Below are 26,309 nucleotides of genomic sequence, written 5' to 3' on the forward strand. Positions count from 1 at the left end.
TTGAAAACTGATCAGGCAACAGGTTTGAACCCCCAACTGAAAAAGAGGAGCGACAGCGATACGCAGATTGGCGGAACTGAGGAGTGTGTAGGGTCAGAGAAAAACCAAAGTCAGAGCCCAAGGGGGAGGCTGAAGGAACTCCGTCCAGGGGCCGGACCAGAGAAGCTCGCTTTGAGCGTGTTTCTTAACAGAACTATCAGCGAGCCCTAAAAGATGTGCAGCTCGGGCTGATATTTTGGCCTGATAACTTCCGTGTGTGTGTTAGCTTGATAACTTCCGTGTGTTTGTGTGTGTGTTGGCCTCACTTCCGTGTGTGCCTGTGTGTGCAGCAAGGAGCGCCACCCGCGAACTTCCGCGTGCGATGGACCCCGAAGTGTCGCCCTGCCGCGCCCCGCCCTGCCCCACCTGTGAGGAAACCTGCACTCCCGGAGGGGCGGGGCCCCACCGCCGCGGGCAGGGGCGGGGCCGCGGCGCGTCGGAGCCTTTCGCAGCCCCACAGGCCGCCTCAGCCACGCTCGCCGTCGCCCCGCCCCGCGACTACATTTCCCAGCAGGCCCCGGGGCGCCCGCGCGCCGCAGTTGACCCATTTCCCGGCCCGTCCCGGGCTCGGCCGGCCCCCGCGCCCAGGCGGCTGCTCCCTGCTGACTGGGGTGTGGGCGGGGAGCGGCGGAGGGAGGAGGAGGCGCTGCTGGCCGCCGCCGTTGCCTCCGCTGCTGGGCGCCTGGGCAGCTCCCCGGGTTTCCGCGGCCGCCATGGACGAGCAAGCGGGTCCCGGAGTCTTCTTCAGCAACAACCATCCGGGCGCCGGCGGTGCCAAGGGTCTCGGGCCTCTGGCGGAGGCTGCAGCGGCCGGCGACGGGGCGGCTGCGGCAGGGGCGGCCCGAGCCCAGTACAGCTTACCGGGGATCCTGCATTTCCTCCAGCACGAGTGGGCCCGCTTCGAGGTGGAGAGAGCCCAGTGGGAGGTGGAGCGGGCGGAGCTGCAGGTAAAGACCCTCCCGGCCTGGCCCTTTTTATCCCGCCTCTTTGCTCTCTTCCGCCCCGCCCCGGACCCTTTCCCCTCCCCCCTCTGCCCTCGCTGGTCCACTCCCCTTTGCTCCTGCCCATCCTACCCAGAACTGTCCCCTTCCCCCTTCACCTTTGCTTTAGGCTGACCCCACTTCCTTGACTCGGGTTCCCATTCCCGCCCTGACGCGTTGTTTACCCTCCCCGCTCCTTTTTTCTCCTTCCTTCTCTTAACTCTCTCATTTCAACTCTTTTGCCATCCCTCATTTTAGGTCTTCTCTTTGAGTATACTAATTGGGCTGACAGTAGTTTTGAAAGATGTCGAGCAAATCATCCTGTCCCAGTGAGTCCCATTCTAGGTCTAGAGACGTTCCCCGCAGTAGGTATTGGCAGTTGGCTCCTCTCTGAGAGGAAGGTGATCAAAGAAGACAACAGAAGTTGTGTCTGTGAGGCCTTGACTTTAGGCAAGAAGCTGACGTAGGGCGAAAGTGTAACTAGGAGTATCAGCTCCCTTCTTATATATGTGAGTGTTTTTTCTCTTTCCCTCTCCCTCTCCCCGCTGCCACTTTTCCTTTGGGTAGTTCAGATTCGTGGATTTTAAAATGAAGAACCTAGATGATCACAATCAGATGATGGTTCAGAGATGGTTTCCTGTTCTCAGAATCAAACACTTCCCAAGGATTAATTTTATGTTCAGTGTTTTGTGAAATTGACTTTCACTTCAAAAGGAACTAACAGGGGCTGTAAAGTTGGTTACATTTCCTTGTATAATCTGCAAGGTAAAGTATATATCCAGGGAGGACCTATTGTGGGCTCTTAGAAGAATGAAAGTGAGGCTGATACTTTACGGGCCATTCTGAATTGGTAAATAGGTTTCAGGGGCTCTTCTTACAACTTCCAAGCCATGCACCAATTTCACAGGGAACTTAGCTATGAGTAGCCGTGCCTTTCTGTTTTACTGGCTAATCCTGTATGCTTATGAAATCTGAGTATACGTTGTTTTGGTTGGTGAAACATTTGTAGTTAAAATGCTGTTTACCCAGTGTGTCACTTTTTTTGGTAACATGTATTTTCCTTGGCACTTAAAAAAATGAAAAAGAGAAATCTGTTAAACAGAATCTGCTGGAATAGGATGCTTTGATACAGTGCAAGTGGCGATGGAAAGAGCAAGGGGACAGGTTATAGTAGACAGGGTTATAGTATGGGCCGTGCTTGCTGCTAGCTCTGTGACCTTGAGGAAATCCTTTAACCTCTCTGAAATTCAGTTTCTTCATTCAGTTGCCATAGTGGCAAATGCTATAAGAAAGATAAATCAGGATACAGGAATGGAGTGTGATAGGGGCAGCTGTTTTAGAGGGGGTGGTCAGGGAAGGCCTCTGGGAGGAGTGGAAGGAAGTGAAGAAGTAACCCACAATTTCTAAGATTCCTTCGGATTCTTTATTTCTGCAGTTGTATGTTTATATTTTTTGGTGGCTTTTTCATCCCTACTATTATGTTGCTTTTGTATCTGGTTTTTTGATAATTTGTAACTTTTCTTGTAGTGAATCTGGCCATGTCTGTATAGTAACCAGCAGACTTAAATGCTTCATTCAAATATTGGTAATTCACCTTTGTTAGCAGTGCATTCCATAAAAGACCTTGTGGATTTCAGACTTAAAGGAAGTGTTAAAGGCAGGTGTTAATTTTAACATTGTTCAGTTGTGGAACACACACACACACACACACACACACACCACTTACGGGGTTATTTATGGCAAATGTTAAACTTAAGGTAGGTTTCCCATTGGTACTCATCGTATTAAGGACATTACATTTTTACAGTATTTTTTGGTTTTTGGTTTGTGCTCAAGTTAAGAATCCACAGAGAAACTTTAAAAAATAGATCCTATTTTGCAAACAGAGCAAGTATGTTTTTTGGGGGGGAGAGAGTTTGCAGAAATCTATGGTTTTGATCCCCATATTAGCATTATTGAAACTATATTTTAAAAATAATTTCTTTACATTGACATCGTTAAATTTGAACATACTCCTTCATTTTTTTTTTTTTTCCGATTGGAATTTTCCTGGAAAAACAATAGGAAGTAAGAGTTGAATGAGTGATGATGAAATTTGGATCAGTTGGTGTCCTTTTTTTAAATTTGAAATCTCTTCTCAAGTCATTAACATCAAAGTCAACAAAAATTCCTTTAAGATTAAGTCTAATGTGTCCCTTCAGGAACCTGTCAGTCCTGCTTTTTCAAGTTGCCAGGTCGGAATTGTGAAAGACAATCCAAGCTCTCAGCTATCTACCTGGTCTGCCTTCATCACTTCCTCCTTCAGATCTTGGGAATAAGGAACTGGCCACATTATACCAAAAACTTGTCATTTTCTTCCCCTTTGCCCATCTTGTTAATAAGACTCTCTTTTTACTTTTCATAATGCCCCTCCTTCCTAACCACCACCATTGCAGGTGAGAGTAGGCGGTGAAGGAATGGTCAAGATTAGTGCTGAGGTTTATATTTGTGAAAAAACTTGGAGATGGGATACATAAAATTCGAGAGAATTTTCTGTGTGTGCTACAATGGGCTAGATGACCTCAAAGAAACATGTAGTCTAGTTGGAGTGATAGAACAAACAAATTGCATAAGAATTGGAGTATTTATTATTTGGGGGGTTTAAATTTTCTTAGAATAGCACAAGAGAGCAGCTAGCAGTGAGTGGGGAGAATAGCAGAAAGAAAGAACTTTATGAGACCCTAAGTTTCTCTGTATTTGAAAATTACTGACTTATGGGAAAGCAAGCATGTAAATAAAAGATAAAAATTATTGGCCCTAGATTTTGGTGTGTGTGTGTGTTTGTGTGTGTGTATGTGTGTGTATGTGTGTGTAAGTATGTAATAGGGGAGGCTCTGTTACTTACCTGGAAATGCTAGAACTGAAAAAGGTGTTAGGATTGAGTAGCTCAGGGCATGTGCTGTGGCGGCTGGTACTAGAATGTTTATGAATCTGGATTTTGGCATTAGTGATTCATATTTTCATTCAATAAATGTTTGTCAAGTGCCTACTTCATGGCAGGTCCTGTTTTAGGCACTGGAGAAACAACAGTGATTAAAACAGATCCTACCTGCATGAAGCTTGCACTGTGGGGGAAGACAGACAGTAATAAATAAATGCATTCATAAATTCTGGATGGTAATAAGTGCCATGATAAAGTGGAGTAAGTGGAATACGGAGTGCTTGAGAGGGTGGAGTGGGGAAGAAAGGCTTTACTGATAAGGTGCCATTTGAGCACACCTGAAAAGGTGATATCTGAGGAAAGAATATTCTAGGCAGAGGGAACAGTAGGGGGAAGAAAGTATGCTTGGAATATTTGAGGAATAGTGAGGCAAATATGGCTGGAATAGAGGAGGAGAATGGAAGAAACAATGTCCGCGGTGCTGTCTTGCCCACATTAAGAACTTGCTATTTACCTCAGCAAGAAGGGCAGTTATTGAATGTTTTGAGCAAAAGAGTGACACTATCTTTCAAGAGAACCCTTTGCAAGGATTCAGACTAGACGGGGTGGGGGGGTTGGGGGGGTAGGGGGGTGGAGAAAAGGGTAGAAGAGGCAGAGTCTCTGTAGAAGGCTCTTAATAATCTGGGTCAGAGAGGAACTAGGGTGGCAGTAATGAGATAGGGGAATATATATTTTGATTCATATTCAAAATATAATGGAACACATGTTTGAAGGTAGAACCAACAAGATGTGCTGGAGGGTAGGATGTGAGGTTTGAGAAAAAAGGGAGTCAAGTATGACTCAATTATTTTGAGCAGCTTCATGGGACTGTTGAAAAGATTTACTGAGCATTTAAATGGACAGAGTAGGCACTTAAAATGACAGTTTATTTTTTGTTATTATTATAACTATTATTTTCAGTTATAGTAAAAGGCAACATGGCATAGACCTTGATTTAAATCTTTGCACTGAGACTGTTTTATTTTATGCCAAAAATACACATTTGCCATAATTCTGACCTCTCAGAACCTTAGTTTCCTCATGTGTAAAGTGAGGGTAATAAACTACCGTGTGAGAATTAAATGAGATCTTTTAAAGTATCTAGCAGAGGCCTGGTACATAACACAAACTAAGTGCTGAATAAATAAATGGTAGCAAGTGCATGCTGTTAAATTTATACTGTCATATATCTCCTTATTCTCACAGAAAAGCAAAATCTTCAGTCATGGACTCTTCTAAGACTAGAGCATATCAGTGTCATCCTGGAACCATGTAGTCTAATATTCTCATCTGATGGTGGCACTGAGGGACATTCCATAGGAACCAGCCTCAAAACATTGATAATATACTTCAGATGTACTTGCTTTCCTTAATAACCCAATATGTGTCTGTTATCTTGAAATTTATATAAATTTTCTGAATTTGTTTATCTTAACCATGCATGACTTCTTGGGTAACAGATTGTACACATTTATTAATGACTTCATAAAATTAATCTTTGGTTTTATTTGGCCCTTTAAACTTGGAGCAGGTGAACCCCATTGTGGGTGAACCTCATGGTATAATTTTGTAAAGAGGTTCATTCTTCTTTTCTATTCATATCTTGATAATTTTATAATCTTCATATTTTGGAAAGACTGTAGAGGTTTTATTCTTTTGAAACATACTGTACTCTTTGTCACTTTAGTGTTTCTCAATTTTATCTGCAATCTTAGAATACTGGGGAGCTTTTAAAATATTAATTCCATGGGCTCTGCCCCAGACCGGTTAAATCAGAATTGAAGGAATTAGGGCCCTTGGCATTAGTATTTTTTGAGCTTTTTGATCGTCTTAATATGCAGCATGGATTGAGTGCCACTGCTTCAGTTGTTCTTTTCTTTTTTTTTTTGCATACATAGTTAGGTAACTTCAACACTTTTGTTAGTATTCCAGATATGGATGGCTTTTTATAGCATTTGAGATATAATTTCTGTTAATGTTTCTATTCTTTCTGATAATAGCTAGCATTTTATTTTTAGGCAGTAGAATATTATAATTTGAATCACCTCCCTCTGACTGAGATATAATGACAGAGTGATCTTTGAGCTGGAATGAACTTTGGAAATAATCAGCTACATCCTTATTTTACAGATAAAGTGAGGCTCAGAGAGAGGTTAAATGACCAAGAATGAAATAGGTTTTGTACAAGCTCTGTCACTTAAATCTCCAGATACCTTTACTTTTTTTTTTTTTTAACTTTTCAAATACATTATCTTGATCCTTACAACTTTCTGGGACCGTGTTTCCCCTAAAATAAGACCTAGCTGGACAATCAGCTCTAATGTGTCTTTTGGAACAAAAATTAATATAAGACCCGGTCTTATTTTAATATAAGACCGGAATAATACAATATAATATAATATAATAGTGGGTCTTTATAATGTAATATAATGTGGTATAATATAATATAATACCAGGTCTTATATTAATTTTTGCTCCAAAAGATGCATTAGAGCTGATTGTCCAGCTAGGTCTTGTTTCCGGGGAAACACGGGATAATCAAGTCTTATACTTGAAAAAGTATAAGACTAATCTGAGCTCTCAAATAAAGGTAGGTTCTTCAGAAAGTTTTTAGCATTTGCTTCTAGTAGGTTTCTGGAGGCGTAACCTGGACAGAACCACAGTAAAGCAGATTCATTGCTGATGCACATTTTGGTTGTGAATACTTTTGAGGTCCAGTATACTTCTGCTTCACCTTTGCTTTGAGGGTATAAGCCCTTTAGGGCCTTAGGGGGTATACCTTCTACTAGACTCCCCAGTCTGCATGGCCCTGGTCTTTGATTTTTTTGCCTTTTGGGTTCTGCAAGGCTGTCCAAACTAAAGTTCAGATCAGTTCTGATTGGTAAGCACTCAAAGGGCAAAAGTGACTTTTGTTCCCTCATCTCACTGTTCCCATTTTTCTTCAATTTTGGCCACATAATTCCTTACTATCTTACCAGCTTTGCTTTTTAAAATGATTGTAAAAATACTTTATCTAGAATTTTTAGCTGTTTTCAGTAGGGAAGTTGTTTCAAGTCACCATTACTTAAAAAAATAGTTATTTATCTTGCAAAAACTGACATATAAGGATGGCGCCAGTAATTATCTGGAAAGATATCATTGATAGCATTTCTTTATCAAGAGATGTGCCTATTTAGCCCTAAATGTTATTTACTATCTAAATCTTTTCTTTGAATTTCAGTGCTAGAAGGAGACCTACAATTTTTCTTCAAAATCTTGGTAACTTAAGCAGAATTTAAAACAAACAAACAAACCCCTTTACTAATCAGTCTTTGAAAGTCTTATGTTTGAAAGTCCAAATAATCTGGACTGGTTTCCCTTTGTCAGGCTGCTACCTACTTGACGTCAGCTACGTGTTTTGTGTTATGAATGTTATTGATGGTGTCCAGGTCTTATTTCTGGGTCATTAGAAATAAAATTGCCCTTGGGATCTTTGGAGTTTCTTCTTTTGGTGGCCATTTAGACAAAGCAATCTGTTGACCATCATAATTTGGCAGTGGAAAGTGTGGGTTATAGAGTCAACTCTATCACTTTTGGTTTATCATTTTTCAGGGACTCGTTTTTACTTGTAAATTGTAAATGATAATGTACCCACCAAGCAGAATAGTTGTAAGGTTTTAAATAGATAAAGTGTGCAAAGTATATGACCCATAATAGGTGTCCAATAAGTAGATTGCTCTTACTGGTAGAAAGTTCTATGGACAATGCATTTGATTATATTATTTATTTAAATCAAATTTTAGAAGCCTAAAACTAGTTTCAGTGATCCATTTGACACAGTACCTACTTAAATTCTCTTAGCCCTATTAGTAGTAGTTGTTTAAGGACAAAAAACTGATTGCATTGGGAGTAGGGGCGGGCCAGAGATGGCAGGAGCAAGTGGTAATAGTTTGTAAGCATTGAGGACTACAGAGAGTAATAGAGGAGAACTTGGAGTTTGGGCGAGAATCCTGAGGCGAGAGAGAAGTTGGGAATGGGTAGAAGAAAAGAGGAGACAGAGAAGGGAGCCGAAACAGACAGGAGGAAGAAACTGCACTGCACACATTAACCTGTTCTTCATTTCTCAAGTATGTATTATTTGTAGTCTTCATTTTAGCCCTTGTAGAATTCTAGGGCTAATGGAGGTAGCTACACACACGACATACATTTCCCTCTGTCCCTACCTCTCCCCGCCAGTATCTCTGCTCTTAATTTTCTATCCCCTTCTTTGGACTAAGAATATTATGCCTCCTGAAGATCTTAGAACTTAAGTCGTCTCATCCCTTGTTTTATCATTTAGGGCCAGAGAAAGAAAGTGATTTGTCTTAGATCACTGTGTGAGTTGGTGTAGATTTAGTTTAGAATGAAGGAGTCCTAGTTCACAGGCCGCGGCATTGTTCTCCATGTTAATCATCTCCTTTTATTGGTCCTCTGTAGCTGAATTATAATATTTAGGTGATTAAGTATGCTTTGAATACCTGTCATAATATAAATTCTTACCCCTTATTTCAAGCTTTTCTTCAAGTAGAATAATTTAGTAGAATAATTTTCTTCAAGTAGAATAATTTTTTAAGTGGCTCAGGAAGGTCTTTAACAGTTTGTGTTCCCCAAAAGTGTTTAACATTGTATCACTATTTTATTTTAATAATTTTATTTATTTTTGTGTAGGGAATACTGAAATAAAATGTTTATTTCTTTTTAAAAAAAAGTCTGCAAATTTGCATCTTTTTCAGCTTGCGCTGAGAGTAGCCTAATTAAGTTCTCGCTATATATTTTTAATAGTTTGTGCTTATTGATCATATATCAAATTTTGTGTGGTACTCTTTTGGGACAACCTTAGTGCTTTTAACCTTTATGATTAAAGTACCTTATCTGGACAAGAGGATGGACTATTAGAAAATACTGATATGTAAGAAGGAAAAGTTATTGTAGAGTTGGCTAGAAGCAGTATGGTACAAGAAGAATGAGTAGGTATTTTGTTTTGGAGATAAGATGGGGAGAAAAATAAAGGGAGTAGAAGCCCTGGAATTAAGGTGAGTTTTGGGAAATACTGAGTAAGGTTGGGTGGAATAGGTATTTCGGGTGTGGCGAATAGGTTCTTGGCGTAACTGCACTATAGAGATTCAAGGAAAGGGCCAGGGGGAGTGTTTCATTACTCTACACACAGGTTCCATTAGCACTCATTTACATGTGACAGAAATTGGATCCAGTACCAGCATATCTTGTTAGGAGAAATAAGCACGATGTCAAATTCCACAAGGGTGATACCAATTTCACCTGATGGAAAATTACAGCCCAGTCTGGGACTTGTTCTTCATTATTTTTGTTTATACTTCCTAAATGAGAAGGTTAAGCAGTGAGCAAAGGAGCCTAAATTACAGGTACAACTAAAACCTGCTCCCAAGGAATGTGAATTCATATAAAACCAGAAGGAGGGAATAAGGAGGAGCTTGTGGATCTGTGTCAGCCCACTCACTGAACCGGAAAAGGTCGAGTCAGTCAGGGCGGGTGGTACCATGGTCCCTGTAACTGAACCCAGTACTTTATCTGTAGTTTCCTCTCTTTCCTTTCTTCTCTCCCCTCCAGAAATAGTAATAATTTCATTTATTGGGCACTTACCACGTGCCAGGTACAGTGCTAACCACTTCACATGTATAATCTATTTTAATTTTTGAAAAAATTTATGTGCTAGGTATTAATAGTCATTCCCTAATTCAGATATGAGGAGAGAGAGAAATAATTTGCAGGAAGTTTGAATAATAGGCCTGGCGTGGTAAGTAGAAGGAAACATTTTGACGTTTTTCTTGTTCTCATGCTCTGAGTCAATGTACAGGGAAAGGATGTTTTCCTCTCCCTTGTTGTCTGGTGAATTTCTAATCATCTTCCAAAGATTCTGTTTACTTTCTGTGGGAAACCTGTCTGACCTCCAGACACAATGAAGCCTCATGCTCCCCTAACAGCTTGTACATACAAGACAGAAGCTTTATTATCCAACACCATCCAGTGGTGGTTGGTTGGGCAGTAAATCCGAAAAGATGGTTAAAATGATACTTTAAATAATTTAAGTTAAAAATATATAAACACATAATCATTTGCCAGTGTAAGACCAAGCCCACTGACCCTTCACTTTTTTTTTTTAGACTGCTGATTGGAGTTCTGCGTTGACAGTCTTGAATTAGCTATAATGTAATGCATTGTAATACATGTGATACAATAATATATAATACAGTTGTTTGTGATTTTGGTTTTGGTTTTCTGTGAGTAAAGCACTGGGTACAAAGTCCTAGATTTTTATGACTTTTCCCCCAGTTGTTTGCAGTTGTTTCACCCACATTTAATTTCACAGCAACATTTTTAGTCGGTCTCCTTTATTGTCTTATCTTTCTGAAGCATTCAACTTAGTCTTTCTCTTTATACCCATATTTTATTGATTTATATAATATTTAATTGAATTACCAAGTAACAAGTGCAACTGACATAGACAGGTTTGGGAGGAAATCCAGTTGACTTCTGGTGAGTTTGTACAACTCTACTGTGGGAACCAAAGTGTATGGGTGAACTATAAAGAATAGGTGTGAATAGTTTAATATGCCATGGGTTTTGTGCAGTGTTTTACAAGGACACTAGAGAATGCTGGTTAATCCTTAGGGTTGGTTAAGAGAGGATTAGTGATGTAAACTTCTGTATCTCAATTATACCACCCGTCTCATACTTTGTATGTTTGTTGCCTCTAGACTGTGAATCACTTAAGGGCGTTTGTATTTCCCTAAAGCCCAGCAGAGTGATTGGTACATAGTAGCTGCTTAATAAATGGTGCTTGAATGAATCATATATTAGATAATGTTTTACTGAATATGTATTAAATGTATATATATATATATATATATATATATATATATATATATATATGTATATCCTGTTTCCCAGCTAAATTGTGTCCTTAAGGACAGATCTTATGTCCCATACATCTTGGATATTTACAATGTTTGTTGTAAGTGTAGTGAATATACAATATATGTTGCTATATAGAGAACAGCCTATCTGTCCCTGTTGCTGCTAGCTAGTTCTGCTTTGGGACTCCCACTGGAAAGAGCCTTTTAGAGCAAGTCCTCTTTGTATTCTGTTGCGTAGAGCATTGCCCGGGCCCTGCCAACTCATTCTGACAGAGCTCATTTCGGGGATGCCACTGGCTTCATAATTGCAGCGTGATGTTAGCTGCAGCAAATGGTGCTTGGGAGTTGGGAGTGTTGGTTTGTTTTCTTCTCCCTTTGTGTGTTAAACATGGACTGCCAGGAAATGGCTTTGGCATCATATCTTTACAATCAGTAGGGTCATGTAACTTTTTTTTTCTTTTCTAAAGTTCATGCCTTCAAATTTTATACACGTTTCTTATTTCTTACAAATAGAAAGTGAATTGAAAGTTTAGCTTTTCAGATCCTCATTGCTAGCCAACTTAGTGAGACTAAGCATAAAAATGCTGAAATATGGAAATAGAGATCAGAGTTGCCAGAACCTCATTTATCGTTGAGAAGAAAAAAAAATGCTTTTGCTTGTAAAGCTTTTGTTTGGGACATTAGGTGCTTACTGAATATCTGGCATTTTCCTAGGCACTGGAGATGCAGTGAAAAACAGGCAGATATTGTTTTAACTCACATGAAGCTTATAATCAAGCAATAATTCTTAACTTCAGATAGACCTGAGTCCATGATGCCAGTGGTCATACCCACTTTAGCAATGCCGTTTTAATTTTCCCCACTTAGAAACCAACCACCAATAGTAACAACAAAATCTTCCTCTGCTCTCTTCTCCATCAATACTGTCACCCTGCCCTGCCTGCTCTTTCGCTTCTGTCTGTAAGACTGTACGTAGTTAGTACCTTCAGGGTTTTACTAGTCTTCTCTTTCTCTCTGTTTCCTTGTTCTCTTTCTCTTTTTTGGGGTTACTCCATTTCTCCGTCTGGAGTGATCTTGCTTCCAGTCCTCCATTCAGATAATTGTTCACCACTTCTTCTTTTTTTTTTTTTTTTTTTTTTCCCAGTAGTTACTCTTTGACTTGAGTCCTCCCACTCCAGTTGAATTCTTTTGTTTAGATGCCTGTAAAATTACATCTCTAGCTAGTCTTGATACTTTTCCACAGTTACAATTCTGCTTGTGAAATTTCTTTACCTGGATGTCCCTTGAAACTCAATAATCCTTTCTAAATTCTTCTCCCAAACCAAGTCGCCCTTTCTTCTTATACCCAACCCCGTGTTTACCTTTTCTAGAAACCTAGATTCGGCTTTCACTGAACATTTCACTCTCTTGTTCTCACTCTGCCAGCCATGCACCTGATGTTGTAAACTCGGTGTAATGTTTTAAATCCATTTTTAATTATTTAATTCCTAATATTACTGTTACCCTGGTCCAAACCCTTATGACCTCATATCTGGGTTACTGCAGTAGTGGCCTTCCTAATATTCTACTCCTGGTCTCTCCCTTTGCCAATGTATTCGATACAGTACTGCGTCTCAAGCTTCTAAAAATATTGATTTGTTCAAGACTTTTTTTTATTGTTTTTGCCTGTGGTAGATTTCAAATCTCTCCATGATTAGATTGTTTATATTTCCTACCTGTTAGGATACTCTTTCTAAACCAAAAGTGCAATCTTGCTTTGTACATAAGCCATGTCTACTTTCTTTTTCTTTTTTTAATCATTGCTCAAAAGGGTATGTCCTTCTATCACCTTGGAGTTTGTATTACTCTTTCAGATTTGTATGTTCTTTATTCAAATTTCCCTTAAGTCCCATTTCCAATACAAAGAGATTTTGGATACCGTTTTAGTGATTGTTCCCTTTTTAGTACTTGCTTTGTCATTTGGCACTTAGGGTATGCTACTTTATCTGTTTAGTTGCTTTTTATGAATCTGTTCAGTTAATTTAACAAATATTTACTGAGTACCTGCTGTATGCAAATGACTGTTCTGGGCATTGGGAAGATAGCAGTGAATAGCATGGACAGCCCCTGTCCTCTTAGAGCTTTAGCAACTTCCTCTGTACCTTATTTAAAAAAAAAAACAAAAACAATTTATTTCTAGCGCCTGTCACAGTATATGTTAATAATGTTGATGTTAAAATTGAGTTTAAATTTGCAAAAAGGAGCCCCTGGACTAATGATGCTCACCCCCACTCCCTCCAAAAAAACAAACACACACACACACACACACACACACACACACACACACAGACCATTATAGAGAAGGGGATAATTATTCTGTAGGATGAGGATATGTTTTGGAAGGTGGCTGTTGTCTTGGATTCAATAATATTTTTTAAATAGTAAGCCAAAATAATAGTGCCTTGGAAAATGTAAATTCAACTGTATGCCAGTAGTTTCCCATGAAAAGGATGCAACTAGAATAATAACAAATACAAGTCTGCTTTTAAAAAAAATGCTCATTGTCTTGGGATCAGTACTTACTCAGTTCTACTTTCCACACATCATCTTTAGTTCCATATAATCACAAAATGTTAAAGTCTTTCACTGTATAGTTGAGGTAACTTTTATAAGATTACACAGATAAGCGAAAGAACAAGAAGGAATTTCCCAACTCCCACATCAAAGGGCATTGAATTTTTGTGCAATGCAGTTCAATACTTGATATATATAGTTATGGTCCTGAATTACCAGGAAAAATTTAGTTATGTTCACTGGCTTTTTAAAAAATGAAGGTGGCGACTGAGGAGTGGGAATAGGTGTTTTTTTTGGGGGGGAGGGGTGATGAAAATGTTCTAGAATTTCATAGTGGTGATGGATGCATGTTTTTATCAATATACTAAAAGCCACTGAATTGTATACTTTAAATGAGTGAACTGCGCGGTACATGAATTATATGCCAATAAAGCTGTAGTTTAAAAAAAAATGAAGGTGGCAATTTATTGATCTTTCAGATTCAATATATATCAAGACTTAAATGATTTAATTTATCTCAAGCATATATGTCTAATAAGTCTTTCCTATTTTCTCTACTTTATGTTCTTTTGTTTTCTTTTCATACTGTTTGAATAAAAATTATTACTTTGACATTGTGACCTAATATTTTATTAGGAAATAGTGTGTTATGATAGTTAAAAGTCAGGTAATGATTAAAAGCTGATTTTAATAAAACCTGACTTCCTAGTTAAAGAAGCTATACTGATTTAAAAAATGTTTTTATAAGTTTGCTGTGATGTGTATGTGCAAAGAGATTTAGAGCTGAATCCCTTACTAGAAACGACCAATTTTTCTACAAAAACATAAATAGTTTTAGTTCTTATTTAGAATTCAGAGTTAAACTTAGATTTTATTTTTAGAAACTCTAAATTTTACATTTAGTAATATGAAAGAAAACCAGAATCGGACAGAGGTTAAAGTGATAAAAGCAGATTTTAATCAGGAACTATTGCAATAAGGGGGAAAGACCTCAGTGTAGAACGGGGCTGAATTCTGAATGCAACAAAGAAAAGTGGGAATTTATAGCCCGGGAGGTCGGTGGGGGTTTGGTGGGTGGAAGTTACTAAGAGGAAGTTACTTGACACTATTCTTGTTGAAGGCAGGCCAGGGTGAACAGACATCAGCTCCGGGAAGGTGGGTTTAGAGGAATTTGATCAGAAACTGAGGGTGATCAGATGTTGAAGGTGGGGGGTTCTTGCTAAACTGATTTGGTAAGCTTCTTGCTAAAATTGGGCAAAGATCGACCCAAAAGTTCAAAGATCAGGCCTGGTCCAGCAAACTAGGCCTGCTATATGTTTTGCCATATGTTGACTATTTTGTCAGTAGTCAACATATGGCAAAATAGTAATCATCATCAAAGATATAGTTATTAAAGCAATGTGGTACCCTTTTCTACCTATGAATTTTAGAAAATCAGTGGTAACACCCAATGGTAGTGGAGATGTGTTAAACTTTACTAACATACATTGTTGGTGGTATTGTCAGTTGACCAATATCTATCAGGAAACATAGTTTACTTTGATCTAGTAATCCTACCTGTTGCAGTCGATCCCAGAGAAATAAACAGAAAATTGCCTTACAAGTCTATATGCATGAAGAACATCAATGGCAATTTATTTTGTAATAGTGAAAAATTACAATCTAAATGTCAAACTATAGTGAAATGAGTATCACTTTGGAATGCTTTTGGCTGTAAGTAAACCCTGTTAACAGTGATACAGCAAATAAAGATCATTTTTGTCACAATTCTGGTGGTGAATAGTCTTTTTCTCTGACAGAAGCTGGTGCATGCAGCTGCTCAGTGATGACATAAAGAATCTAGGCTTTTCCATTCTTGTCCTCTGTCATCCTGTACCCACAGTGTGCTAACTTATTTTCTTCCCTCTTGTTACATTACGATTACAAGATTATTAGACAGTAATCCCCCTTATTCACAGGGGATGATATGTTCCAAGACCGCAGTGGGTTCCTGAAACTGCTGATAGTATAGTACTGAACCCTATATATAATATACTTTTTCTTGTACATACATACATACACTTTATGGCCTCTCTTTGGCATACCCAAATTGCCAGCATCACGACTCTTGTGCCTTGGGGCCATTATTAAGTAAAATAAGGGTTATTTGAACACAAGCACTGCAGTGCTGGGACAGTGGATCTGATAGCTGACATGGCTACTGAGTGACTAACGTGCACGGAGATGCTGGACAAAGGGATTATTCACATCCTGAGTGGGACGGTCTTTTCATTGAGAATGGTGTGCAATTTAAAACCTAAGATTGTGTATTTCTGGAATTTTTCGTTTAATATTTTTGGACCACTGTTGACTGTGGGTAACTGAGACTGGAAAGCAAAACCATGAACGAGGAAAGATTGCTGTAGTTACAGACATTAAGACATCAGTGAGAAGCAGCAAAAAGGTTTGCTTTCTTTGGTTTGGAGTGAGTCTCCTTTATCAGTGAATGATAAACTTTCCCAGAAGTACCTTCTCCCCATCTCCAGCAGATATCCGTATATATCTCACTGGTTACATAGGCATGTCTGGCCACAACAGAATCTTAAGACAGCAAGCATCTGATTTTCCAGAGTCTATAGTGGGAAGTTACAAGGTAGAAAGGGTTGGGAATGTGTATTTTGAGTAGCCAGCCCAAAAGATCTGCTACAGTGGTTAAGTAAGTTATGGTAAATCTACTTGCAGATCTATAATGAATGTCATGAAAATGGTTATAAAAACAGCAATAACACAAAATGCTTGCATAACAAAAAGTAAGCTATAAAATTTTGTACCACAGTTCCATCTATGTAGAGAAATTGAGAGGGAAATTAGAAGAAAATAATTCAAATGATAAAAATGGAAGCAAAAATAGAGTGTATCTCAACTGCTTTGCATACTCCTTTTTTTTTAATGGTGTGGAGGAAGGGGCTGGCTTTCTCTCGGATTGTATTTCAAAAGCAAAATAACAGATTCATAGAGTGTGTGTAGCTTTGTTAGCTCCCTTTTGAAAAAAATTTGCATTGCTACCAGCCATATAAAGATATATCTGTAATTCATCTGTTTGCGAACATTGGATTTTGTCATTTTAATTTACCTTTTTAATTTAACAGGTATGTACATGATGCATCAGAACTGACTTTTTTAAAACTTAAAAAAAAAAAAGTTCAAACTTACAGGAAAGTTCCAAGGAGAGTATAAAAAATCTTCACCCAACTTCACTAATTGTTAATATTTTTAACTCTGAATTTTTAAAAATTTTTATTACTACTTAGGCTCTGTAGTTTTCCATGTAATAGTTTATCATCTATATAGTTTCATGATTCTTCATCAGTCTTTCATTTGCTTTTGAGTAGAATCTGGATATTGTGTTGATAATTTACCTTTTTTTAAAGGTAAACTTTTTCTAGTTATTTCTCGTGTTCTTATTTTCTATTCTATTACTTTTCCTTTTGAGCATATCTTACAGTTAATTATGTAAAACATCTTGGAGTTTGAATACTTTTACTATAGGTATCTTAACTGATTATAGTTATTTCTTTAGAAGTCAGAAAGGCTTATGCTGTTTCTATAAGAGTGTAAAAAGAAGTATTTTTTTAAACCAAAAACAGTATTTTATGTAGATTGTAAGAGCTATGAAAAAATGGACTATGTCTGTGGTGAGGCTATCCTCCCAGTTCTTAGCACAGCTTGGTTACATGGTAAGCACTCAATAAATGAATGAATGGGTTTTACTGCAGTATGTTGTTAGAGTATGAGTGACTTTACGTTATTTCTTTTCAAAATATTCCTTTTTGGCCCTAACAAGTATTAAATCATGATCTTTCCCTAGTATTGTATTACTTCTGGTTTACCATATTGTTAGTTGGTAGAATAGTTTTAATCACTTTTTGAAATCTCTGTTTTGTTCTTTTTTTTTTTTTAAGATTTTTTTGGGGGAAGGGGAACAGGACTTTATTGGGGAACAGTGTGTACTTTCAGGCCTTTTTTCCAAGTTGTTGTCCTTTCAGTCTTAGTTGTGGAGGGCGCAGCTCAGCTCCAGGTCCAGTCGCCGTTGCTGGTTACAGGGGGCGCAGCCCACCATCCCCTGCAGGAGTCAAACTAGCAACCTTGTGGTTGAGAGCCTGCGCTCCAACCAACTGAGCCATCCAGGAGCTTAGTGGCAGCTGAGCTCAAGGTGCCGTGTTCAATCTTAGTTGCAGGGGCAGAGCCCACCATCCCTTGCGGGACTCGAGATGTTGAACTGGCAACCTTATGGTTGAGAGCCCACTGGCCCATGTGGGAATCGAACCGGCAGCCTTTGGAGTTAGGAGCACGGAGCTCCAACCACCTGAGCCACGGGAGCAGCCCTGTTGTTCATTTTTATTCTATTTATCAAATGCTTACTAAATAGTGATTTTTGCGCCAGATGCTTTGCTAGGCACTAGAGATTCAAAGGTAATTAAGACACAGTTTATATTTTAAAGAAGTTCATAGTATATTAATCACTTCAAACGGTACCCCTCAGTACCAGGCTGTATTAATATTTGATAAATTGAGTAGATATTTTTAATTTTTATTTTAGTCAAAGCAATATGGGCACACAGAGGTAAATAATACAAAGGAGCTTATGTTAAAAGACAGTGAGATGTGCCTCCAAGTATAATTCCTCAGAACAACTATTTTTAAAAACTCTTCATTGCCTTTTCTGTTATTTATTCATATTTCAAAACAATATTCTTATACTACTCCCTCTTTGTCAGTTTTAAATACTATCTACTAACGTCCATGGATGGTAGATGAGGGCTTAGCTGCATTATCCCTTTCACTTCTCCGCTCCACTTGCTATCCCCCAGTTATATACATAAATAATAGTCACTTTCGAGTCAACCAAATAATATACTGTGGTTGTTTCTTTTCCTATGCAACTTTTGGTTTTCCTGGAAGTAATAATTACCTCATTTTTTTCATGGTTTAATTTTCGTGGAACATTGCTTTACTTTTTTTCCCCATACTTCAGTAACCTTTAAACACAAATTTGTGGGGAAACTTACAGATAATTTCTCAGACCTCCTGAGCCCCCTTTTAAACTATTGATCTTGTTCCTAGAGTTTTCTGTCCTGCTCTAATGTGGGCTACATGCTATTTAGGCCCGTGAGCCAGTCCCTAGAACTTTCTTTTGCTTCCATCCATTATTAACAACTATTGTTTCCTGAATCCTGTCTTCTTTTTAGTTTGTCCTTTTAATGGTATTGTTAAGTCTCTTGAGAAAGGGTGCATGGGAAAGAACTGTTTTGGAAATTTATATTCTGAAAATGATTGAGTAAAGTAAAATTTATGATTGAAAGGAATGTTAGATAAGTAAAAATAACGGCACAGAAACTTTATGAGGAAAATTTCAGGAAACTCACTAGTTTGTTACAAGATAAAGGTAACTGTAGAGTTAACACCAGATTAAAATACCGTTTTTGAGTTGAACATCAGTTTTGTACTTGACTCCCGAGTTAAATAGGCATCCTGCTCTATTTTATTTGTGTTTATTTTTATATTCACTGCTTTTGCCTGTAACTCTGTTTCTGATTCTGGTTGCATACAACAAACATATGCTACCGGTCCACATATGTTTTATTCAGCATACATGTTTCATCCCCTTGACTATGAGTTCTGTGTATTTGTTTTGTCAGTGCTTTAGCCCTAGTGTCAGTAACTTTTCCTGGCACAAAGTAGATGCTCAGTTAATGTTGTTAAATGAATACATGTGAATGTTTGACATTTATGACTCAAAGCCTCATTTATTAGGAAACCCACTGCCTTGTGTTAGTTTTTTTGTATACGTATGTATTCTGGTCTTGTACCCCAACTAGATTGGAAGCGCACGGTGAGTAGGAACTTGGTTTTAATTGTCTTTCCTATGTATTCCCTACAGCAGTTTGGACGATCATGGATAATAGGTATTCCCCAAAGACATGATTGAACTGAATGAAAAATGGTTGATTTTATTTTCTTATCAGGATACTACTAAAAACACAGTCATAAACAAGGAATTTGGGAGAGACTCAAGAAAGCTAGTATGTACTTGCCTGCCAACTTGAGGCCTCTATGATTTCATGCTTCTGTGGAGTAAAGAGCTAGGATTCTGGGACAGCTCTATTCATTGCTCTTTAACAGTCTGTTTGCTTTATTTCTGGCCTTCTGATATGCCACAGATGGTATAAGTCAGCGATTCTCCAAGTGTTGCCCCAGAGTAGCAGCATTAGCATCTCTAGAAATGGAAATTCTCAGGCCTCAGTCCAGACCTGTTGAATTAGACACTGGGAGTTGGGGTTGGCCCAAGGAATCTGTGTTTTAAGAAGTCCTCTGGGTGATTCTGATGCTACAGTTTGAGGTTACCAAGTGGTGACACTGTCTTTAGGAGAGAGGGCTAGCTAGAGACAATGATTATATGCTGAAGAAAACCAACTACCGTGTTTCCCCGAAAATAAGACCTAGCGAGACCGTCAGCTCTAATGTGTCTTTTGGAGCAAAAATTAATATAAGACCTGGTCTTATGTTAATATAACATAAGACTGGGTTATATAATACAATATAAGACTGGGTATTATAATGTAATGTAATGTAATGTAATACAATATAATACAATATAATATAATATATAATACCAGGTCTTATATTAATTTTTGCTCCAAAAGACGCATTAGAGCTGATGGTCCAGCTAGGTCTTATTTTCGGGCCAACATGGTAGCAGCCTAAATTTAAGAGAATAATCCAAAACTTTTCCAAGGAAATAGGTGTGGTTTATAGACGGCACTATGATATAAAGCGGATTATTGAAACTTCACTGTATGCTATTCCTTATCTTAACTATATTATTGACTTTGACTTTTCAATTATTTCTCTTCTTATGTTTGAGTTTGAAACTGAGAACCTTAAAATAGTCAAGTTTTCTTGTATTTTTAGATTTTTGTAAAAGTGAGTATTCTTTCCCATAGTAGGTGACCAAGAAACGACTGAAAAGTATCCAACCCAAACTACTGTTTTATGTATTTTTCATTTTGAGTATATTTTTCAGTGATTTCAGTTTTGAGTTTTAACACTCTTTAATTTTAGAGTACAGGATAGTTTAAATGGTTTCAATAAATTAAATAGTACATTTGAAATAATTTTTATTAATTATTCCTGTGTGTAGATAAACCTGCTTACAAATAGCAGGTTATATTTATTATATATCCTTTTGACAAATTAGAATTGAAAATAATACAAAAATAAATTTCCTGTTTTCCATATAGACTTAAATCATAATACATTGACTTACTGTTTTATCTTTTTAATTTCTAATGGTAGGAAATGGAAGGCCTAATTTTAGATATATAAAAAAAAAACTTATAAGGCATCATAGAAGTTTTAATATTCATTTTTCTTGAAGTTGATTACAAAATTTTCTTTCAAAATATGTGTCATTACTATTAAGTTTACTTGTACAGATACCTGGAACTATGATAGTTTATGTTTTAAAAAATATTATTGTTTGTAACATGTGAAAATTTAACTACTTGATCAGATTGAATTACTTTAGTTTTGCAGTTTTTTGTTAAGATTTTAATCGCGTATTTTGATCTCACTTTTCTCAGAAATCTGAAAATTCAGCAGAGTTTACTGTGTGAGAATGTTGAGGTGACAGTACAGGCAGAGGCAGGATTTCTAAAACAGGTAGTTAAATTGTAGCTTGATGGTACATGGAGAAGTATACTTATAAAATAAAAAAGTAAGTTCCTGAATTCATCACTATTCCAAATTATTGGACAATATTGGAGGCTAGGAATATATTTGTTCTCTAACTAGTGATCTCTTATTTGAGAAGGAATTATGTTGTAGTGTTATACACTGTATTCCCCTGTAGATGTGCAGGAAGAACTTTTAAGGGGTTTTGGGACCATGCATTTTTGGTCATATTCTTGTTGCTAGTAGTACCCCACTACATTGAGTGTGTGGCTTGAGTTTTCGAAGTGGTGATTCATTCATGATCTTAGACTGTGTCACCTCGGTTTGTTTGTGAGAACGCATTCATCTTTAGAGGTACAAACCATTAATCTTTTAGTGCTCCTTTTTTCTCCGTTGTAATATTAATGAATTTGAATTGAAACATCCAAGGTAGAATCTACAAACTGGTGGCTTGTGAGCCAAAGCTGGTGAATGAGGTTTTTTTAGGCTCTAATAGAATTTTCAATTAAGAGACTTTTATGCATAGTAACATACCTATGGTACAGCATTCAAAAGGTATCACGGGGCGGGGGGGGGGGGGGATGGGATGTATACATTTAAAGGTAGGTTTAACTCCTATCCTTCTCTCTTCCAGCAACCCAGTTACTTTGTTTGGAAGCATTCACACTTACTACATACTTGTGAATCATTCCAGAGATATTATCTACACATAGAAGCATAATGATATATTTACCGTCCACCCCCGTTTTTTTCTTTTTTCTTTTTTCTTAAGAAAACCAAATGGTTGCAGACTACATACATTGTTTGGTGTCTTGGTTTTTTTTTCCATTTAGTCTGTCTTGGATATTGTTCTATATCAGTATATGTAGAGCTTTGTAACAATTGCCTAGTATTCCTTTGTATAGATGTATCCCACTTTCCTTCTATTTTCCTTCTTTTCTCCTTTCTTCCTTCCCTTCCATTTTTCCTTTTAGTCTCTTCTTCCCTTCTGTCTTCCATCTTCCCCCTGCCTTTTCAATTAAATAATCCAATTCAGACAATAGTATCCTGCCATATTAGGAGAATCTTTAACTGGGATTTAATCTTTATTTTGAAAGGGTAAAGGATTTATACCAGTTATGGTTTAGACTCAGTTTGTTTTTACAGAAGGCATTGACTCCCTTCTGTAATAACATGTTTTAAGACCTTTTGTTTCTAACTTTTCTGAGTAGAGGTTTCCATAGGAAAAAAATGCAAGAGATTCTTTCTTCCTCTATCTATTCTTACAGTTCTTATCAGGACCTAATTTTATTACAATTGTATTCATAATTTATTCAACCATTTTCCTGTAGTTGGACATTTGGATTGTACATACATTCTTGTTTGTATTTTTTTCAGTATATCATTTCACACGTGTAAATATATTTGAAGGATAACAATCTGGAATTAGAACTCCTACATAAAGAGTATTTGCATTTACAAAGTTGAGATTTATTGCCAAATGGTCGACTATAGTGGTGAAACTGATTTACATCACCACAGCCAACTTTGAATACTTTTCACCACCATATTGTATTGTTAAATTAGTGAACTTAAAAAAAGAATTATTGAACTTTATTAACCTGATGGGAAAGGGGAAATCTGATTACAATTTTAATTGGCATTTCTCTTATATGTGAGATTGAACATCTTTTTAATATGTTTGAGCCTTTTGTATTTCCTTTTATCAACATGTCCTTTGTTCATTATCTTTTTTTCTTATTAATTTGTAGGTACTCTTAATATATTTAAAAAAAGTAAACTTGTGATTTTTGATATGACTGTTTTCCTATTTTTTGACATTTGTTGAAAAAGAATTACGTTATTTCTCATGATAGTTCTTGAGCAACTTTTTTTTTTTTTTAAAGATTTTATTGGGGAAGGGGAACAGGACTTTATTGGGGAACAGTGTGTACTTCCAGGCCTTTTTTCCAAGTCAAGTTGCCCTTTCAGTCTTAGTTGTGGAGGGGGCAGCTCAGCTCCAGGTCCAGTTGCTGCTGCTAGTTGAAGGGGGAGGGGGCGCAGCCCACCATCCCTTGCGGGACTCCAACCAGCAACCTTGTGGTTGAGAGAACACGCTCCAACCAACTGAGCCATCTGGGAGCTCAGTGGCATCTCAGCTCAAGGTGCCGTGTTCAATCTTAGTTGCAGGGGGGCGGAGCCCACCATCCCTTGTGGGACTCGAGGAGTTGAACTGGCAAACCTTGTGGTTGAGAGCCTACTGGCCCATGTGGGAATCAAACTGGCAGCCTTCGGAGTTAGGAGCTTGGAGCTCCAACCGCCTGAGCCACCGGGCCGGCACTTGAGCAACTTTTTTATTGCCATATATAAACAGTTTATTTTTTGAGGTGAAATTAAGTAGTCTTTTCTGGCATTGAGTTTTGTCTTATTCTCAGGAAGTCATTCCTCACCCTGAGATTATTAAAACAAAACAAACTGTATCTTTTCTTCTAATACTTTGGGGTTCCTTTAAAATTTTTTGATCCGTTTGGCATTTGTTTTCGCATGAGAAATATTTTTCAGATGGCTGCCCATCAACATTTATTGAATAATTCACGTTTTCCCCAATCGTGCATGCAGTGTCACCTTTAGCTTTTACTAAATTCCTGTATATATTTGGGTTTGTTTTTGGATTTTCTTTACCACATCTCTACCTGTTTATGCATTAGTCCCAATTTTTAAATGACTATAGAATTATAAGTTTTAAAATGTTTTAGTGCTTTTAAGTAATTTGTTTATTCTTGCTTATTTTTCCATATGTACTTTAGAATCATCATGTAAGATGTTTTTTTAAAAACACTGTTGGTATTTTAATAGGGCTTTTATAATTTTTAAAGCTTAATGTAGGGAGAAATAAAGTCATATTGCGGTATTTTTTTTTAACTTGTATTTATTTTAAATGTGTTTCAGCAGGACCCATCAGCTCCAAGTCAATCTAGTTGTGGAGGGCACAGCTCACAGTGGCCCACGTGGGGATTGAACCTTGTTGTTAAGAGCACCACGCTCTAACCATCTGAGCTAACCGGCCGCTCCCCTGCAGTATTCTTTTTAAGAACATGGTTTTGCTTCTCGTAATTTTTTGTGCTTTTTAGTACCATTTACAATATTCTTTACATAGCTTTTATTTTTTTCTTGTAAGATTTATTCTAATCTTATAATTTTTGTTATTATAAATGGATTGTTTTCTTTAATTATATCATGTAACTTTTGATAGATGCCCATGGGTTTCAATTTATTATATTTTTATATGCAGCTACTTTACTAAAATTCCTCTTTTTAATAGTTTATTGGCTGTTTTCTTGGATTTTCCAGGTATCCACTCATATCATTTGCAAGTAATAGTAATTTTATATCCTCTTTTCTATTTTTAAACTTATTTCTTTCTTGACTAATAATATTGGCCACCACCTCCAGAACAGCGTTAAATATTTGTGGTGAAAAATGAGCATCCTTGTTTGGTTCCTGATTGTCAGTACTTCTAGGATTTCTTCATTATACATGATACTGGTTTTAAATTGTATTAGAGTCTTATCACATTAAGGAAGTTGGCATAGTGTTTAATTTAAAAAAATCTTATATATATATATATATATATATATATATATTTTTTTTTTTTAATTAAAGTTTACTGGGGTGACAGTTGTTAGTAAAATTACATAGATTTCAGGTGTACAATTCTGTATTACATCATCTATAAATCCCATTGTGTGTTTACCACCCAGAGTCAGTTCTCCTTCCATCACCATATATTTGATAAAAAGTCTTACGTTGACACAAAGGTAGCTAGGGAAGTACAGAGAATTTTTTTTTTCCTGAACCTTTTGAGGACAAGTTGCCAGCCAGTCTGATAGCCCGTTGCCTCCCACCAAATACTTTATGGTTTATTTCCTATGAACCTATAGTCATTAAATTCAGAAAACTAGCACTGATAAATTATCTAATCCTCAGACCCCATTCATGTTTCTTCAATTGTTTCAATAAAGTCCTTTTATAGCCAAATCCAGTCCAGAATCATACATTACATTTGGTTTTCATGTCTTTTTAGTTTTCTCCAATCTGAAACAATCTATCCTTGACTTTTATAACCTGATACTTTTTTTTTTTTTTTTAATTAAATTTATTGGGGTGACAATTGTTAGTAAAATTACATAGATTTCAGGTGTACAATTCTGTATTACATCATCTATAAATCCCATTGTGTGTTCACCACCCAGAGTCAGTTCTCTTTCCATCACCATATATTCGATCCCCCTTACCCTCATCTCCCACCCCCCACCCCCCGCCCCCGTTACCCTCTGGCAACCACTAAACTATTGTCTGTGTCTATGAGTTTCTGTTTCTCATTTGTTTGTCTTGTTCTTTTGTTGTTCTTGGTTTATATACCACATATCAGTGAAATCACATGGTTCTCTGCTTTTTCTGTCTGACTTGTTTACTTTTGAAGATTACAAGACAATTCATGTAAAATATCCCTTAGTTTGAATTTGCCTGATGTTTTCTTACGATTGATTTGAGGTTGTACATCTTTGGCAGAAATACCACAGAGGTATTCTGTGATCACCAAGGAATATCACAGATATTCCTGTTATTCCTTTTTGTTTGCCTTTTCCAGGCACCTCCATCTTCTTTGTAATCTTTCTCCCATCTGGGTATTGTGTTTTTGTCAATTTAACTATTTAACTAATCCAGTATGTGATAGGAAGATAGGAAAGGAAGTGTACTGGGAGCATAAGGAGATGGTTGATAGGCTGGGGAATGAGTCACAGTAAAGACTTTTGAGTATTACGGGCTGAAGTTTCAGAATCATCCAGGACCAACGATGGTGGTAGAAACACAAAACTAGCCGAAGGGTATAGACAGGAAGAAATTGATAATCAATTTTATTACTACTTTAATTATATGATCATACTGATTATTATTATTTTTTTTTAATTAAAGGCATTTTGAAGAGTGTATTGAATCCTATGCCAAAGCACTTTTTGGCCAAACAAGTTGGGCTGTCATTATCTTTTTGACAAGACTTTCATTTTTGTCAGCTTTAAATGCATGTATTATTATTATTTTATAAAAAAGGATCTCATTGCAGAATATATAATTTCAAGAGGTTTCTATGATCTTTAATGTAGATATTGTAGA

At 37.2% G+C, this 26,309-nt stretch overlaps 1 protein-coding gene across 3 annotated transcripts in view; it reads left to right on the forward strand.

Annotated features, from left to right (window-relative positions):
• The first annotated feature begins 608 nt into the window (after window positions 1–608).
• Window positions 609–26,309, forward strand: part of STRN (striatin) — an 81,261-nt gene continuing 55,560 nt past the window's right edge. For all 3 annotated transcript variants that reach the window (XM_019741966.3, XM_019741959.3, XM_088796217.1), the window contains exon 1: window positions 609–986. In XM_019741966.3, the coding sequence (XP_019597525.1) occupies window positions 753–986 (234 nt within the window). In that variant the 5' untranslated portion in view covers window positions 609–752. The remainder of the gene's footprint in view (window positions 987–26,309) is intronic.

Source organism: Rhinolophus sinicus, chromosome 2 (genome assembly GCF_057876585.1).
Source record: "Rhinolophus sinicus isolate RSI-liver-muscle chromosome 2, RSI-T2T, whole genome shotgun sequence".
Classification (NCBI taxonomy): Eukaryota; Metazoa; Chordata; class Mammalia; order Chiroptera; family Rhinolophidae; genus Rhinolophus; species Rhinolophus sinicus.